Here is a 17944-nt window from a genome sequence, read left to right on the forward strand (position 1 = left end):
TGCGCGAGTTACGGTAGGTTCAATCGGAACACTGAGCTAAGCCCGCCCTGCCCGCCTGGCTTGCCCCACTCCTCGCCAGTGGGAGCATCTGCTTATGTTAGCCGTAGCCAGCCGTAGCCCAGCAGATGGGCGAGGGGCGCAGCGGTAAGGGGCCTGGTACAGCACGGAATATGGCAAGCCTGGTCGGCACACCTGTACAGTGTGTAAATGTAAATGTATCGGAGAATAAATAATAACCAATTAATTTCTCTGGCAGAATTTACCGAAAATTGTTACAGTTAAATTGATCGCGTTCAAAGGTGTGCAGTTCTTATTCGTACAACACGTATATTTACATACTGTAGCTCGAAATGTTGAAATATGTTTTGTATATTATTTAGCCGTTTTCGTTTATATCTTGGAATAAATTATTGATCGTCGAGCCCGTTTAAAAACAAATCGATTGAACGTTCGAATTGACGACAAACAAAAATGTAAGTGATAAAGAGTGAAAACTATTTGTAAATTGCATTATGTTTGTTTATTAGCAATATTTACATGAATCTATTTTTGTTAACTTTAAAACTGTCATTGACCAAATGTAATTATGAATAAATAGTCACCCATCAAGTACAAACTTTTTTTTAATGAAACTCTGGACTTAACCATTTAACACTGATTCAAATTATTCAGGTTCAGATTTCGTTCAAAAATCGATTAAATCAAATTCCATCAGGTCACCCATAGGAGGCTGTGGCATCGGTTGATACCATGGATCGTCCAACTCCCATAAATCAGGATGCAGCGACCCCTTGTCCGGTGGAAGTTGGCATACCGGACAAGGAGGATAATTTTCAAGATCAAAGAATCTTTCCAACTCCTCTGGATCAAACGATTTATGTTTGTAAGCTTGTTGCTGCTGTGGGATAGGAGATGCATAAGCTTTAACTCTGGATTGAACAGGCATGGCTGTGCCTAGCTCTTCGTCTTCTTCCCAAGATATATCTTTATCTACATAAAATTCCTCTTCGTAAGGAACACCTAAGTGTAAGTCATCTGAGACTTCTTCCGCTATTCTTTCAAACTCTTCTTCCAACCTTCTGTCTGCTATTCTTGCTGCCATACTTTCTTTAGCTTTCCGCAAAAATTCACGAGCAGCTACAACATCCGGATGATCTCTTCCGTGTTCAACTTGGAACGCCTCGGTCTCCACATCAGGAACTCTGTGTATCGTTAAGAAATGCCATTATATTCGGGCATTGATTTCATTCGTACTATTATACCCTAAGCGAATTTACCTATATAGTTGTCTACGAGGAGCGACGGGTGACGTTCTCAAAAAAGCAGTAAAGTCGGTATCCGCATCAGGATCTCTGTGTATCGTTAAGAAGTGCAATTGCCATTATACTCCGGCAAGAAGTGGTGTTTTCGAAATGATTTCATTCGCACCATGTACCCTAAGCGAATTTACCTAAGATGTGGTTGTCTACGAGCTGCGGGGAGTTGCATGAAACTAGTTGCGTCGGGTGGACCTTCATCGGCAATGTTAACAGCGTTACCACCAACGTTTGCTACCGCCATGACAAAGTCTCGTCTGGCTTGCTGTAAATCTTCTAATTTGTTTTGCACTGCTGCAACTTCTGCAGCTTCTTGCTCGTCGAGAGTCTCACTGTTACGATTCAAAAGATTCTGTATCAGAATTGTAGGTAAATCAATGGTACGACAGATTCACCTGATCACTTGAATAGAGCGATTCGCAATTGACGATGCTGCTTTTGATTCATCTGCGGCTGCGGCTGCGGCTTGCGGCACGCTGATAATAGTAGTGCGAGCGTCGTCTATTGTTCCAGGAGGTATTACAATGTTGCTGATCGGTCCTTCGCCAACAGGCTCGGCCCTAATTACATCGGCGTTCATCATTTTGGCTAATTCGTTGGTTTGTCTGGGGATTTGGGGTAGTCTTGATTTCGGTCTTGGGATTGCACCCGTCGATGGACCTGCAGCCACAGGCGGAGGTCTTTGTACAGGCCTCGGCGCTTTCTCTTTACCGAGCCTAATTAAAAATTCATTTTAGGATATTAATGGTAAATCTTGTGTTACAAACAGACTGATTAAAGCAGACTTGACTACTGTCGCGACCTGGCATCACCTCCTATCGGACGTGCTGTTCTTTTTGGCACTCGATCACCAGCAGTTGCTTCCTGCCGTTTCCGCTCATATTCCTGCTTCATTTTCTCCGCTTGTTGCATTCTAGCGATCATCGCTTTAGTCATTCCCGGCTTATGAAAGTCCACTTTCTTTGGCTCATACGCTGGTTTCCTTCGAGACTTGAATGCATCCTGCTGAGGCCTCACTGCCTCCTCCTTTTTTTGCAGTTCTCTTACCATTGCAGTCGTCTTCGCCTCGCGAAGCTGCTGCGTCTTCGTTAAGCCGGGACGTGCGTATCGACTCATTTTGATTCTGTAAAATTTCTCATTGGATTCAGGATAAAGAAAAGCTGTGTTACAATTTTATCGAAGAATTTATTATATATTTTAATATTCATTATAAATGTATAAATATCGCTGATCTAACAATCGCGTGGAGAGATATTGTTTCCTGACGAGGACGATTAAGTAAATAGATTAGAATAAATGATTAATAACCTAATCGATTGTTACTTTTCGTTGATAAATGCTTATATCGCTAATATTTCACTGGTAATTTGTTAAGTCTTCATGCTGCAAGTGTTCTTTGAAGTCAATGATTCATAATTTTCAGTATAGAGATTACATATCCAATATTGTTGAATTTTTTTTAGTGTATTAGTTACGAGAATTTTATGTTGTGCATAATATATACCTAAACCGTATGTGATTTGGCAGGTAGGATAAGTATTTGCAGTAGAAATTGCTTTTGTTTTTGACAGTATGCTAAATGTGTTTGCGGAAAAGTAAAAATCTCGAAAAGTTTCATTTTATAATTCTTTTCATGTGTAGTTTGTAAGGATATTAAAAGATATATATATATTTTTCGAATAGTAATTAACGATGGGGAATGTAAATATAGTATAGCAATTGAAAAGTGTAATTCCATAATTTGCGACGATTATTTGAAAATTTAAGTTTAATCGATTGTTGCAGAACTTTCGATACTCGAAGCAGTGTTTCGATATGGGGCAAGATTTCACGCGCATGCGCGCCCAAAACAGTAACGTATATCTATATTAGGACGATGAGGTAGCGGAGCCCTGAGGCAGTTGTATTAGCGGGAATGTACCGAAACAATCTGTTCCGAACAAAAAGACTCCAGGACGTGTCCTATGTGTTACAAAATGTACACAAATACACATGTTATACATTCATTTTTCTAAACATTAATTTTTTAAAATTCTACGGTGTGCTCAAGGTACCCCATTTTATTGAGAATCTGAGGTTGAAATCACCGCGCATGCGCGTGAAATATTGCACCATATCGGAACGACTAGAGGTCGAAACGAATCGATACTTGGTCGATATGTTGCAAACGTAAGTCTGTATATTTAATTAATATCAGCTGAATTCTTCACTTAAGTTAATATACATTTCTAATAATGCCGACTAGGGCAGAACGCCCTAACTTAATGCCCTTTCAGGATACTCAGTACAGTTGGACAGATGATTTACCAGTTTGCAAACAATCTGGTACGTAACTTTCCACCCTCCTCGTATACATAACCTCAAAGATTGATTACTCCAATATTTAGATAGAGATAAACCAACGGTTTTATGGTCAACCTGGGAGGTGCCAAAATTCTTTAATAAGTAAAACTTGGCAGTTTCTAAAACGTATCTATATTATTAATAAACACACTGAGATAAACTAATGTTTGTAAACATTGCTAGATCTCTTCTGACAGGCCAGGAAGTATAACGTATAATTAACTTTTCGAAAAAATACGTTTCTCAAGTTGTCATCATATTTCAGGAGTAGGATTCTCAACTAATCAAATTTATCGGGAGGATGGATACAGACAAGAGGAGCACCCTTTCGAGGACCGTAGTTTCCATTGCCGCTATGATGATTCGACATTCCTTTATGGAGTGTTCGACGGGCACGAAGGGACTAAGGCTGCGAACTTCGCTATGCAGAGAATGGCTGCAGAGATTTTACTGGGTCAGTTGAACGGAAAATCAACCGACGAAGAGATCAAAGAAGTTCTTCGGTAATAATATGTATTTTCATACTATTTTTAGTAGAAGTAACAATGAATAATGTATTCGTGGTTTATTATTATTTACAGGCAAGCATTTATTGCCGTAGAACGAGGCTATCTAGATTCCATTGGCGATCTTCTGGCTGAACGTGCTAGCTTGCAGTTCGATATACCCGATGGTTTAAACTCGTATGAAACTTATCAAAAATTCCCTCACTTGGTTAGTCCAATTTATTGATTGCATTTCCAAGAAAACGGCATAGAATTCATATCTTAAGGGGAGCTAGTCAAGTTAAAAGCTAAGCTTTTTTTCTGAAATTTTTCCAAATATTTCTTTGTTCATCAGTGAAATTATAAATGAACCAAATATTTATACAGGTCGATAAATTAAATTCATTAAATTGCGAGCTATCAGCAGGAACTAGCGCAGTTGTAGCTCTTGTATACGGTGGAAGATTATACGTAGCGAATGTTGGCGATAGCAGAGCTTTATTATGTAAAACAGATAGCAATCAAGTGTTAAGAGTTGTACAATTAAGCGTCGATCACGATCTACGGAACGAGGATGAGTTATTACGATTATCTCACTTAGGATTAGATACCAATTCGATAAGACAAGGTGAGTTAATAATATTAAACCAATTTTTCTCATCGATATTATCGCTGATAGGATATTGAAAACCATCAATTTTTACTTTGAAGGATCTCATCTTGGAAATCAAGAGAATACACGATGTCTTGGAAATTATCTCGTTAAAGGAGGATATAGAGAATTCGAAGAATTGGCAACTGCCACAGCAGAACCCATTATAGCTGCACCTGAAATTCATGGCGGAATAGAACTTGACGAGTCGTGCAGGTTTTTATTGCTCATGTCCCACGGTCTTTATAAATCGTTAGAGGAAGCTACTGGTACCGATCAAGTTAACAAAGAATTGGCGCTTATAGCCGTTGAACAGGTACAATACAATTATATATATATAATTCTGTAACAATGAGTTTTACGGATTAACTTTCAGTTTCGCATACAGTCTACGTTGACTGGAGTTGCTCAGGCTGTAGTAGATAAAATTGTAAGGATTCATCATGATGTTAATATGAGCACTTCGCAAAGTACAGTAACTACTGGCAAACGAGACGATATCACTCTTCTCGTACGAAATTTTAATTTTCCGCTTCCCCACGCGTTGAAAAGTCCAACCAATCAATCGGTTAGATTTAATCCAATCGTTGAAACTGCTCCGGTAAGAACGATACCGGAAACAGAGGATTATTCGAGCACTGGAGTTACAGACGAAGTATCGACAAGCGACACGTCAACGTCGGATATGTATTCTCCAGGAGCAAAGCCGGCCGACAGAAACGCTAGGATTAAACCTTACGTGAATTTTTCGGAATATTATGAAAACGTGGAAAGGAGACGACAAGAAGGAACTTTACCCGAAGGGATAAATTTTTAGTTCTAGACTCTGAGGATACCAAGTATTTATCAAACTCCGTATTATGCTTGTACATATTTATTTTGTATACAGGTCTTTCAAATAAAATATCGAAAATCTATGTATAATCTGTGCTTGCATAAACTGGATATAACAAAATTGACATTATAAAATATATATAACAACTATAAAAATTAGTCTTCTTCTTTTCTCTCTCTCTACAGAGCGATGACACGAATAGTTTCAATTTATACGAGAATTTGTACCACTTGCACGTTTTCAACTTTCAGACGTTCTAGAATCAAATTTCGGTAATTAACAAATACCTGCAATATGAAACTCACACGTTTGCGCATATAGATTTATAGATATTTTGTTGGATTTGTTTTAAGTCTTTCAAATGCAGCCTTCTCGAGGCATTCTCTATGATCCGGATGAGCGATTTGAATCAATGCGTTTGCTCTTTGACGTAACGTTTTGCCAAAAAGGTGTGCTATCCCGTGCTCTGTTACAATGTAATGGGCGTGTGCCCTTGTTACTACAACACCGCCACCTGTTTAACAGTTTACAATTGTTATACAGTAGAAAGATTACAGTACATAGTCGGCTCCGCATAATTGAACAAGTACAGTGTTTTCTCGATTAATGTCCCAAATGCCAAATGTCCAAAACACATGTTATACATTCATTTTTCAGAATCGAATCATACAAATCTTTTAAAATTCTACGGGGTGCTCAAGGTACCCCATTTTATCGAGAATCTTACTTTACCGAGGCTGAAAGGCGTCACCATCGCTCGAGAAATCTTGGACCATATCGGAACACTGGGCTGGACCCGTGTTTTGGACAATTATCGAGAAAACACTACTGTATTATTTCTTTCTCGTATCGTACCAACTTTGATCACAGGTTGAATTTTACTTTCACCCTTGCTAGTCACCGAGGGGAAAGCGATCACGGCTTTCCCCCGGCCGTCCTGACCCATCGCAGCACCGCGAATAAAGTCGAGCTGCCCACCGAAACCAGAGTACATTTTGCAACCTAAACTATCCGAACATATTTGTCCAGTAATGTCCATTTCTATGCAGGAGTTGATCGCTGTCATTTTCGGTTGTTGAGATATCACTCGAGGATCGTTTACGTAGTTGATCGTAAGCATCTCTAGACGAGAACACAAGTATTCAAAGTTACATATACAGTTTCAGAGACACGTTAACAAAATTGTTACAAGAACAAGCAGAACGACATACGCACCTACGAACGGATTATTATGTATGAAGTCGTACACTCTTTTAGTACCGATTACCAAAGAACTAACCATGCGTCCTCTGTGTTTAGGTTTCATTTTATTCGTAATATTTCCACGTTCAGCGAGGTCCACCATTGTGTCTCCCATTATCTCGGTGTGAACGCCAAGATCTTTGTGGTTGCCGAGTGAACAGAGGACAGCGTCGGGTATATTGCCAATACCGAGTTGCAAAGTTGCCCCGTCGTCTACCAGCCTCTGTGCTATAATTTTGCCGATTTCTGCTTCGATTTCATTCGGTGGTGTACTAGCCACGCACGGCAAAGGACAATCGTACTTTACAGCCCAATCGATGTGGCTGCAATGAATGACGGTATCTCCGAATGATCTTGGCATGTGTTCATTGACTTGAGCTGCGAGACCAATCAGAGAACTAATTCTTATTTCAATGCATTCTCGTAAATACAGCGTTTCATCCATAATTGTCCAAAACACGGGTCCGGCCAGGGATGTACTATTCTTTTACTTTTGCCGAACGTAATGTAAACAAAACTTCTTTATTTTTCATTATTTTTGTGTGGGAGTTTCACCAACATATTCGTGGCATTTTTCCAACGAAAATGATACCAAATATGATACAATTCCGATGATATTTACTTGGGTAACGAACGATGAAAGTTTTAGACGGAAAGAAGGACAGCGGACAGAGTTCAAAGGCTTTCCATTAAGTATGACGCCAGGGAGTTCCAACTTATTCCCCTCCGAGAGCCGCAAGGTCCCCACCATTCGAACCTCTTCCCACTACATATTACGTACAGCCGTAGAGTTAGCGAGTGGGGCGGCGTGGAAGGGAACAGGGACGAAGTTCGACAGTTATTATACATATGTATAACGATTAAGTTTAAGAGTAGGGGAAGAACCTAAGCGGGGAAGGTGCCGCGTATGACTCGCGAGCTAAAAGTTGGAACTCCCTGCCTTATGCTGTTCTTCTTTGCGTCCGAAACTTTCATCGTTCATTACACAAGTAAATATCATCGGAATTGTATCATATTTTGTATCGTTTTCATTAGAAAAATGCCATGAATATATTGGTCAAAGTCCCATGAAAAAAAGTAATGAAAAATAAAGAAGCTTTGTTATTGGATTAGTAGTGGACTCCTGGTCTCACACCGATATACCCGACCCGTGTTATGTTACACTTGACACTTCTCTAGTAGTTCTGGGACAATTATACAAGCCAGACACTTGGGATATTTATCGATAAAACACTGTATTTCCGTAAATAGCGATCTCATTAATCCAACTGACCAATGATCACTTTGGCCGAACTGAGAGCTGCACGCGTAGTGTCCACGCTCACACCTAACGAACAAAAGCCACGTGCATCCGGCACGCTGACGTGAATCAGCGCAACGTCCGGGATAATTCGCTTTTCGTAAAACAGCTTTGGTGCCTCGTGGAGGAATATTGGAATATAATCGGCGCGACCTTCGTTCACAGCTTCTCGAACGTTCGCTCCGATGTAAAAGCTCACGGACCTGAAGTGTTCTGAATAAAGTGAATTAGAACGAATATTAAAAACTACAATTACAATTACAATTACAGGATATCATACTCTCGAATTCGGGGCTCGCGAACGGCGCGTCTCCTTCGAGACCCATATGGATTAATCGTACCCCGCGTAGATTATTGCAAACACCGTGCTCCGTCATAGCACGTATCAATTCGTTTGGCGTCGCTGCGCCACCCTGTATAAAAACTAAATGCTCTGGAACAAGAAGAATTTTCAAAGATCAATAAGCTAGTTTATTCGAGTACCAAGCCAAAACCACTGTAAATACCTGAATTGATAATTTTCACTGCATCTTCTACGCATACCCATCGTGGACATCGTTTCAATGGTTGCAGAGGTTCTCGTATATATTTCAAACCGCACATGTTGAAGTTACTCTTCGGCACGAATTTGTTGAACGTTGTGTTCAGCGAGTCCAAGTTCCGACGTAAATTGAGACCAAACATTTTGACGTGAAGTACAGAACGAAAGTATAAAATGTCAGAGAAACCGTGCCGGCGGCCGAGATACGTGCTAACTTCGTCGAATCGACGGAATATATACCGGAATTACATGAAAATTTGGAAAGCACATAATCTAAACGATTTCATTGGTTTCAGATGTCACTTCACGTCAGATCTGGATATTGGATCTGTTGCCATCTCCACGATAACTATTTGAACGTCGGATTTGACGGTTTTCGATTTTTCGACTCTCTCTCTCGATGTGTTTGTCACGTTTAGATTTTCCGAACCTCCCGTAGCATGATACATAAAAGGTGACCAAAAAGAAGAAAAATAAAGACAGTATCGCCGACGAAATAATTACGCTTCAACCACATTCCATCTTGAATTTATTCCTTCAAATGCGATGTATCTGCTAGTTTGTTTACAGTGATTGCATTATACAAAGGAACTTCTTTAAAATTCCATATAAAAAGTATTTATCATCATTGTACAACAGCTTTCGTGTTCGACTATCGTGAAATACTCATTTAAAATAAAAGGTTTTCCTTGCTTCGTTAGGGATCGATGTTCCCTTGCCTATGACCACAAATAAGAGGCCTTCTTGTATTTACTCAGAATGTAGTTAACTATATTGTATAATGTGTAGAAATTGAAGATTGTTTTCTGATATTTTGTTTGTCCGTACGGTTTTATTATTATTCTTATATCCCAGGCAAGAAGGCGCGTTGATTACACGGAAGTCAAGAATGTACGAGGTCTTCGGCACGAATAGTTATGCGTGCGGAAAACGGTAAATATCACGAAATGCTATTAGAATAGAGTCTTTTGACGTTGGTGTGTGTTTGTCGTCGAGACGCTTATGGAGCCGGCATCACTTTCAACCGTTCGAACGCTGCTTTCTCGAGAGCCTCTCTATGATTAGGATGAGAGACTTGAATTAATTCGTATGCTCGCTGTTGAAGATTTTTGCCGAACAGGCTGGCAATTCCGTGTTCTGTGACGACGTACCGAGCGACTGCTCTGTTGGTGACAACACCGGCACCTGGAAACCACGAATCAAACATTTTACGATTCACATTTTTTTCGAAATAATTCGCTTACACGACTCATTGCAATAGAGATACAGAAAACCCTCGTCATATATCTCTTGTTTCGAGATATTTAAAGGAAAAGGCTTTCAACACTAAATGAATTCCATATAATGTTAAAACAATAACGGCTAATTTTCGACAATATCGTAAAAATTACATTGAATTATTTGGTTGGCAAGAAAGTAATTTCGGTGTTTCTATTGCTTGCTGACCCAATAATTTATTTAAAATATAATGTGATGTGAAATAACTGATCAACTCATTCTTTTTTTTTAAATTTTGACTTGGACCACTTTGATAATTATGCGCGCATATAACACGGTACGAATTGATCGCGTTACGTTACAGAAGGACTGTGTATCTCCGTGCACCGGGTACGGAAAAGGCGCAGAGAAATTCTGGGAATTCGAATACCATGTTTTAGACAAGGTGCAATTTTACTCTCGCCCTTGCTAGTAGTAGATTGCAACGCGATAATAGGCTTTCCAAGTCGATCTTCGCTGATCGCTGCCCCCGTGATGAAATCTAGTTGTCCTCCGAATCCAGAATACATTTTTGGCCCGATACTGTCGGCGCAAATTTGTCCCGTGAGATCGACTTCGATACAGGAATTGATAGCTGTCATATTCGGCTGCTTAGCCACCACTTTCGGGTCGTTCACGTAGTCCACCACCAACATCTCTGCAACAGTCATAGCCTGTATTGTACACTCTGACCTGGATAGAATTTGTATCAAGGCCTTACTAAAAACAGACTCACCGATGAAAGGATTATTGTCCATAAAATCATACAGTTTCTGGGAACCGACGCAAAACGAGCCGACGATTCGGCCTTTGTGCATCGTTTTCATATTATTCGTGACGCAACCTTTATTTACAAGATCGACTACACCGTCGCTGAACATCTCGCTATGAATTCCGAGGTCCTTGTGTTTGGTCAGCTGTGACAGTACCGCGTCCGGTATGCTGCCAATCCCCAACTGCAAGGTAGCTCCGTCCACTACCAAATTCTCTGCGATATACTTGCCGATCTGAAGTTCCTCTTTGCACGGCGTTTTCACAGGATGCACCGGAAGTTTCTGGTGGTGTTCCACGGCGAAGTCCAAATGGCTGACATGGATGATGGCGTCGCCGAACGTCCTCGGCATGTGTTTGTTTACTAACGCTGCGAACCAGCGGTAACAAACAATTTTACCGATGATTAATATTCGCATCGGGTCGCAGAGAGAATATGAATGAAAAAGATTCGAAAATTTACCTACGATATATTTGCTGTGGCACACAGCGGATCTGACGCAGTCCACGCTGGTGCCGAACGAGCAGTACCCTTGGTCGTCCGGAGGACTAACGTGAATGAGCGCGATGTCCGGCTTGACGTATCCTTCTTTGAATAATCGAGGAATCTCGTGTAAAAAGATGGGAATGCAATCGGCGGTTCCCGCTTGAACGGCCGGTCTTACGTTGCCTCCAATAAACAAGCTTATCGACCTGAAATGCTCTGTATACAAAGCGTCATAATATAGTGTACATAAGAAAATCGGCATATAATTAGAACAGGTCTAACAATGAACGAACTGCACGCCTCGATTTACATACACAGTGCATTAGAAAAAGCTTTGTTACTTGTACGACGTACTTGCATTTTCTGGCTTGGCAAACAGCGCCGGACCTTCGAGATGCATATGATACAGCCGCACGTTTCTCACGTCGCATCGTACGCCATAGTCAGTCATCGCCCTTAAAAGTTCAGAGGGTGTTGCTGCTGCTCCCTGAATGAATACCGATTGATCTGCAATGAAAAATGAATTCGTTGAAAAATAGTACATCGCAATCTCTAAATCGATCAGTCTCGATTTGCGCTACAACTCTTACATCGAATTGTTTAAAAAATATATGTACGGGATGACCATTCTGTTATTAGCCGTCCGATCGAAAATGCTTTTATCGGATATACATATAGCATGGTTTCAAGTTTCAAGAGAGCTGTCACGTGACTGTAGGCTCAGAGATACCGATGTGAACCACTACTAATGCGACGCGGAGAGTGGCAGTCGTCGGCACAGTTCAAAGACCCGTGCGTCCTCGCGATGTAACACCAGTATTTAATCTTTTTTATTATTACTTATTTCTTTATGAAACTTTCATCAATATATTCGTGGCATTTTGCTGATTAAAAAGAGACCAAACACGATATAATTTCAACTGTATTTAGTGGTTTAATCGACGATGAAAGTTTCGAACGCAAGGAAGGATAGCATCGTCAGAGACAAAGAAAGAGACGCGGACAGTCGCAGTCGTCGGCACATTTCAAAGGCCCGCGCTGTCCTTCTCTACGTTCGGTTTGGCTTTTGAAGCTCAAAAAGATAGCTACAGTAATTCTTCGATCGGAGTCCCAACTAGAGATGGGATGAACTGCTCATTCCGAATCACTTGTGATTCGATCACGTTCGTTCTAAATCACGGTGTTTTTTCACAGTTATTCGTGATTTTTCGTGATCGCTACTGATTGGTGGAGAGCATAGGAACATAACTGTTCTTGGTCACTCTATATAGAAGTCTATGTTCGGGTTGAACGGGTTGAACATGTTGTGACATAAACATTTTCTGCGTGGGTGGAGACATAGAGGAGATTTCAAGGTCACCTTGATTTTTTTTAATCGAAAGACCTACTTTTTCTATCATGAATCGATAGACTATATATCGAATTCTCAGTAAAAATGTATTGACCTCCATATGTCTTAAATCTAATAGTTAACGAGATATTGTCGAAACAATTTTCTTTCTTCGTTGGATAATATATCTCGTAAACTAATTAGGTTTAGGACATACGAAGGTCAACACTTTTATATGTACTCAAAATTTGATACTCTATCGATCTATGGTATAAAAAAATCAAGGTGACCTTGAAATCTCCTCTATGGCTCCACCCACGCAGAAAATTGGACACAGTACAAAAAGAAGAAATCTCAAGCTTTAAAATGGTTGTTTTTTCATCAAATTTGGATAAATTTGAGCAAAGTTACAGCAGTTTCAATATTGAGCGAATTTTGAACTAGCTGTGGCCGCTGAAATCGGGCAAATACCCCACTGTGCGCCGCAACCGAATCCCCCCGAAGCTTTTGCGCCGTGAGAGACATTACATAATACATAGAGTAATATCTCTACAGATTACGATTTATGGTTCACCCTGTATGTATAGTGTCTCGGGGAATGTTTACGCACATAGAACGCGCGATAATGGAATGAATACTTTGAACCCCATCTGCTATACTATTTACACGGCTAAATACAAGATAACATCGAATTTGCCTAAGGAAAGCACAAATTATCATCTATACACGCGTTAACAATAATAATTAATTATCTCTTATCTGTTGGATGTAATTTCCGTAAAAGATTTTTATCGAAGATTGTGTTTTCGAGCCGTTCGATATTAAAATAAATCCTCGTTCCGTATTCGACTGCTGGCATTTGAACCTTGACCTCAAAACACTGTACGCCTTGGCAAGAGAGCGAGAGATCGAGCGTTCTTGATCTATTTAACCAGTGAGACGTGCGAATTGAGAACAATTCATTTTTCCTGTCCGAAAGTACAGGAAAGTACGAGAAATTGAAATTATGCAAAGGAAAAGTTTCGATCAGTTTTAGCGGAAAATATTATTTCTGTTTGCAAAATAAAACTATTCGTAGCAGAAAATGGTCGAGAAGCATAACCCGTGAACAGTTTATATTTAATCGCAGACCCGGAAACCAATAAATATTCGCTCGCCCAGATTTATCCGCTATAGCGGCTGCATGTTCGCATGTTGGAAGTATGTTTTGAGGTCGATGATATTGCTTGTAATAAAATCAATCGAAGAGGAAAGGGTTAGCGTTCATTGTACCTGATATAGCTGAACATTCATTGTCTCATTTCTTATTAATTCGTGAATAACGATTTATTTCATAGGAATAATTTAAGACAATGGACAATTGTAATGCGATCATTATTTAACGAAGTATGTACCATGGTGTAAGATGATACGCATAGTCGTCCTTGGCGGGCATGTGACTCACTATCGGAGTGTACAAACAATTATGTACAATTCGTTGGTTGCTTGGAAGAGATTTTATTGGTAAAATTAGTAGATCTATGTTTAAAATACTGTAATCTCTCTGCCTTCAGGTTTGTAGATGTCGACAAAATTTATGTTAAATATAGTCGACAGACGGAGGCTTCCGTACGTGATTGAAATGTAAATTTTCTATGTATGTATACATATGTATATGCGTTACACTTACGGACACGGCTACAAATATATCTTTCAATCCTAAAATAATTTCTGGTTGCAAAGTTCTACAGTTAATAATAATAACCGGTTCAAAACAATTTTATCGTCTGTAAACAGTCTATAATCGCCGATTACGTCACTCTTCATGTACCGTTAAGTACTCGTGTTCATGAAACGGAACTCAATATAACTACGCCCGCCTTTCATTAAGTCAACAGTCGACAATCGGTATTAATTAATTGTATACATTGAGCGGAAAATCGATTACATAATAACTGTTATTTTCTTGCTATGTTTATTATATGTATAATGTCGTTGCCATATGTTTATTATTGCGTTTGCTATAATTGTTAAGTAATACATTGGTATTTTGTAAAACTTTATTCGTAAACGTAAAAAAAATTGTCTGCCCTTTTAGACTATTTAGATAAATATTACGATTTCGAAATCGAGAGGAAGAATTTATTTTTTTCTGTTTTAAATACTGAAATAAGGTACGGAAAAGAAGATATTTTTTATTTTTATCATTCAATGAAGTAAATTAGGTTATATGCAGATATTTTTATGCAAGCTATGTAATCGATGTATTTAAAAAAAGAACTAATTGAATCGAGACGAAAAAGGAGGACGAGAGTGATCAAATTTACTTTAGATTAAAAAATCACGGTCACTATGTGCGATCATTGTGATAAATCACGGTTAATCATTTTGCACGCCGTCATTATTTAGTAGAATTCCGTAGGCCTGGGAGTTCCAATTTATCCTCTCCGCGAACCGCAAGGTCCCCACATTCGAACCTTTTCCCATTACATACATACATACTACGTACAGCCGTAGAATTAGAGAATGGAGTATGGAGCGACAGTGTATACGTGTTCTACTACACATACATATGTATAACGATGAAGTCTAAGAGTGGGGGAAGAACTTACGCGGGAAAAATACCGCGTATGACTCGCGAGTGACAAGTTGGAACCCCCTACTCCCTGCCGTAGGCAGTGATGAGGTGTTGCGCGCTTTCATCCTTGCCTAATTTCGCAAAATTCGTTATCATTTGATTTTGAAATGTGAATGTATAACATGCGTGTGTTATATTAAAATTTAATATGTATGTACATATAATATTATACATTGTATTATATATAGCATATGTTAAATATATGATAAATTATAAATTTCGCTTTACATGTACAGTAAATATGGACCAAATTGTATCAGATGATTGCATAAGTTCTCGTGCCCGATTTTTACAGATGTCGCAAAACTGTACATATTGCACAGCGCAGCGGAGTGTAAAAAGAAAATAATTTCTAATTGTAGAAAAGAATGGTGACTATATAATTGATTAACAAAGCTGTATTCTTTAAGATTTAACCATTCAATTTTATTTCATTTAATCATCTAATATCTTGTTCGATATCATTTTAATCAGAAAATGTCGCAAGTATATTGATAAAATTTCATTAAAAATAAGTAAAAGATAAAGAAGTTTCATTATTGCACTAGTGTTGTCTCACCTATACGCTTTTTTTTTGTTGCGCCTTCGGCCGCGCGGTCCGTGTTTACAATAGTTCACAGTTTACAGTTTACATGCTGTCCTTTTTTACGTTCGCGGCACGGTCGACGCGGTCACAAAAAAATATCCCTTTACTGTATACTACATACATATTAAATTCTAATACAACACTCACAATTTATACATTCATATTTCAAAATCAAATGATAACAAATTTTGCGAAATTCGGCAGGATGACCAAGATAGCTCAGTTTAGCACAACTTTGTACGTTACTGACGCTAAAATTTCCGCGCATGCGCGTGGAGAACACGGTATCTCATCACTAACAATGAGCGTATTTACTTACACTACGCATGGATAGACAAGCGGAGATGAACGAGTTGTGCAGCGAAGTGGGAGAAGCAGGCGTTTGAGGGGCCCCTATATCGTACTGTGCCCAGGTCTATCGTAGACCAAGATAACAAGTGTTACTGGAATATAATATGTATCGCGAACTGTGGCAGCGAACACGGGCGTGAAACATAACTCAAAATGTAACATCCCAGAATAAACATTCCCCATTATCTCGCATAAATAATGTCATCAGCGTTCTAATTTCGACAGAATTTTCGACATCGTTATCCGAGGGTAAGATTTTGCTTTTCTAATTTTGCAATTGTTTGCCCGTAAAAAATCGAATTTTCAAAATACAGTTCGCTCCGGAACTCGAGACTATTCTGTCAAGAATACTTGGAACACTGACATCTGGATTTATCCCTACTTAATTCTTTCCCGATGTGTCATGAATCGATATAGATTTGATGAACGAACAGCCAAATTTCAAATGTCGTGTTGGCAAAACGTGTTCGCGGTGTGTCGCAGAAAAATTAATTAATTACCTGAATCTAGTTCTGCTTGTTCAATAGCCTCATCGGCGGTCTTGAGCCAGCAAGGTTCGTGGCCTGGTATTGGCATTGAAGGTTCGTTCACGTAAGTAAAATAACTTTTCTTCGATGCTGTAAAACTAGAAGTTCGGGAGCTGGCCGTCAACATATTCAATGTTTTCGTGAGGGTGGTTATTCGCTTCAGGGTCGCCATGGTTCAGCAGATACACCGTGATCTTCTGTCACTATAGCACGAGGACACAGTGTCGAGTGGAACGACGATAAAACTGTTAGGCGATCCAAAGGTCCGAAATACAGAAAAAGCCGCGGCCGAATGAACCAACAAGATCACAGAATTTCGAAAAGAACTCGGCGGAAATTCGATTTTATCGAACGATATTGTATATCCTCGAACCAACCGCCACCGTGTCACGTCAGTCTCGCAGTGCAGTGCAGTTGCGCCTCGTCGGCGCGAAATTATCGGGAACAGCGAACAACTCTGTATCTGAAAGTAGTACTACTGCACCGATTCAATTACGAATGACAGATTTTGTCGCTAGATGGCTACAGGCGATATCTAATTCTCGCGTGATTATATAGAATAGAATTAATCGCTTCCTGTAAATACAAAGGAGTTCTAAATAATCATTCGAGCTGTGAATAAATAATATGGAAAAGGGTTAACATGAATTTAGTAGTATCTCTGGAGGAAAGGAAAGTGTTTGATTGTAAAGTTAATTCTCAGAGTTCATACTAGATGGCACTCACGAATTTTTAAGGTTATGCTTGATCGTTCTGTTCAAATCAGAGAGTGATCAGAGATCAGAGACAATACGAGTATGCGAGAGTGCTCAGCACAGTGTCGCCAGTTGAGCTCCAAACGGAGCTCACACATTCCCCTCTTTTTCCCCTTCCACTATCCCATTCCAGCACCATGCGCACACTCCACTGCACTCCACCAACGTCCCCCACTAAGACCGTACGTTGCGCACGCGCAACGTGTCACATATTACGACTCTGGCCATCAGAGAGGGGGTACCTAACTCCCCTCGATTTCCTCAGTCTGGCGACACTGGGCGACACCGGCTCAGCACAGTGATGCCAGAGCTGTGGTACTGTGGTACTAAACCATACCCCCACCATAGCCTACTATTGCCCCTACGTGTCCTTTCCAACGCGCCCGCGCGCTACACTCACCAGCGTACCTCTATGGATACAGTAGAGGTACGCTGGTGAGTGTAGCGCGCGGGCGCGTTGGAAAACAACGTAGGGGCAATAGTAGACTATGGTGGGGGTATGGTTTAGTACCACAGCTCTGGCATCACTGGCTCAGCAGTGATGCCATA

General features: G+C 40.0%; 4 protein-coding genes across 9 annotated transcripts; 1 reads left to right on the forward strand and 3 right to left on the reverse strand.

Moving 5' to 3' along the window:
- Positions 1-121: 121 nt before the first annotated feature.
- On the forward strand, positions 122-9799 carry LOC143219042 (TGF-beta-activated kinase 1 and MAP3K7-binding protein 1). Of its 3 annotated transcripts, none has more exons than XM_076444811.1 (9): positions 122-473; positions 716-1026; positions 2355-3485; positions 3562-3641; positions 3925-4162; positions 4241-4373; positions 4532-4772; positions 4856-5112; positions 5173-9799. In XM_076444811.1, the coding sequence occupies exons 3-9, from the start codon at positions 3232-3234 to the stop codon at positions 5611-5613; spliced, it is 1644 nt and encodes a 547-aa protein (XP_076300926.1). In that variant the 5' UTR covers positions 122-473; positions 716-1026; positions 2355-3231; the 3' UTR covers positions 5614-9799. The 3 variants fall into 3 exon arrangements, with proteins under 3 accessions (XP_076300926.1, XP_076300927.1, XP_076300928.1); XM_076444812.1 differs by having other exon boundaries at positions 3102-3485; XM_076444813.1 differs by lacking the exons at positions 122-473; positions 716-1026 and having other exon boundaries at positions 3421-3485; positions 3567-3641.
- LOC143219069 (uncharacterized) lies at positions 408-3233 on the reverse strand. Its single transcript, XM_076444858.1, has 4 exons — positions 2119-3233; positions 1712-2032; positions 1502-1648; positions 408-1214 (listed from the first exon to the last, which is right to left on the reverse strand). The coding sequence occupies exons 1-4, from the start codon at positions 2430-2432 to the stop codon at positions 686-688; spliced, it is 1311 nt and encodes a 436-aa protein (XP_076300973.1). The 5' UTR covers positions 2433-3233; the 3' UTR covers positions 408-685.
- LOC143219049 (succinyl-CoA:acetate/propanoyl-CoA:succinate CoA transferase) lies at positions 5955-8857 on the reverse strand. Its single transcript, XM_076444828.1, has 6 exons — positions 8680-8857; positions 8454-8606; positions 8147-8386; positions 6847-7251; positions 6487-6753; positions 5955-6145 (listed from the first exon to the last, which is right to left on the reverse strand). The coding sequence occupies exons 1-6, from the start codon at positions 8855-8857 to the stop codon at positions 5955-5957; spliced, it is 1434 nt and encodes a 477-aa protein (XP_076300943.1).
- Positions 9227-17570, reverse strand: LOC143219046 (succinyl-CoA:acetate/propanoyl-CoA:succinate CoA transferase). 4 transcript variants are annotated; one of them, XM_076444818.1, is made up of 6 exons: positions 17367-17570; positions 16614-17103; positions 11584-11736; positions 11206-11445; positions 10363-11112; positions 9227-9899 (listed from the first exon to the last, which is right to left on the reverse strand). In XM_076444818.1, the coding sequence occupies exons 2-6, from the start codon at positions 16810-16812 to the stop codon at positions 9715-9717; spliced, it is 1527 nt and encodes a 508-aa protein (XP_076300933.1). In that variant the 5' UTR covers positions 16813-17103; positions 17367-17570; the 3' UTR covers positions 9227-9714. The 4 variants fall into 4 exon arrangements, with proteins under 4 accessions (XP_076300933.1, XP_076300935.1, XP_076300936.1 ...); XM_076444820.1 differs by having other exon boundaries at positions 10363-10629; positions 10708-11112; positions 16614-17564; XM_076444821.1 differs by lacking the exons at positions 16614-17103; positions 17367-17570 and adding an exon at positions 15736-15878 and having other exon boundaries at positions 10363-10629; positions 10708-11112.
- Positions 17571-17944: the final 374 nt, after the last annotated feature.

Source organism: Lasioglossum baleicum, unplaced genomic scaffold (genome assembly GCF_051020765.1).
Source record: "Lasioglossum baleicum unplaced genomic scaffold, iyLasBale1 scaffold0021, whole genome shotgun sequence".
Taxonomy (NCBI): domain Eukaryota; kingdom Metazoa; phylum Arthropoda; class Insecta; order Hymenoptera; family Halictidae; genus Lasioglossum; species Lasioglossum baleicum.

Excerpts from the sequence above, each read along its gene's own strand:
- LOC143219069 (XM_076444858.1), bottom strand. The coding sequence starts at position 2,432 with ATGAGTCGATACGCACGTCCCGGCTTAACGAAGACGCAGCAGCTTCGC. Across the intron at positions 1,649-1,711 it reads CGCTCTATTCAAGTGATCAG|TGAGACTCTCGACGAGCAAG; the intron begins GTGAATCTGTCG and ends GAATCGTAACAG. Across the intron at positions 1,215-1,501 it reads GCCGATGAAGGTCCACCCGA|AACGATACACAGAGTTCCTG; the intron begins CGCAACTAGTTT and ends ATGGCATTTCTT.
- LOC143219042 (XM_076444811.1), top strand. The coding sequence starts at position 3,232 with ATGTACCGAAACAATCTGTTCCGAACAAAAAGACTCCAGGACGTGTCC. Across the intron at positions 3,642-3,924 it reads ACCAGTTTGCAAACAATCTG|GAGTAGGATTCTCAACTAAT; the intron begins GTACGTAACTTT and ends ATCATATTTCAG. Across the intron at positions 4,163-4,240 it reads GAGATCAAAGAAGTTCTTCG|GCAAGCATTTATTGCCGTAG; the intron begins GTAATAATATGT and ends TATTATTTACAG.
- LOC143219049 (XM_076444828.1), bottom strand. The coding sequence starts at position 8,857 with ATGTTTGGTCTCAATTTACGTCGGAACTTGGACTCGCTGAACACAACG. Across the intron at positions 8,607-8,679 it reads AGTGAAAATTATCAATTCAG|AGCATTTAGTTTTTATACAG; the intron begins GTATTTACAGTG and ends TTCTTGTTCCAG. Across the intron at positions 7,252-8,146 it reads TTCGGCCAAAGTGATCATTG|CTCAAGTCAATGAACACATG; the intron begins GTCAGTTGGATT and ends TTGGTCTCGCAG.
- LOC143219046 (XM_076444818.1), bottom strand. The coding sequence starts at position 16,812 with ATGGCGACCCTGAAGCGAATAACCACCCTCACGAAAACATTGAATATG. Across the intron at positions 11,446-11,583 it reads TGCCAAGCCAGAAAATGCAA|AGCATTTCAGGTCGATAAGC; the intron begins GTACGTCGTACA and ends CTTTGTATACAG. Across the intron at positions 9,900-10,362 it reads TGCACCTTGTCTAAAACATG|GTGCCGGTGTTGTCACCAAC; the intron begins GTATTCGAATTC and ends CGTGGTTTCCAG.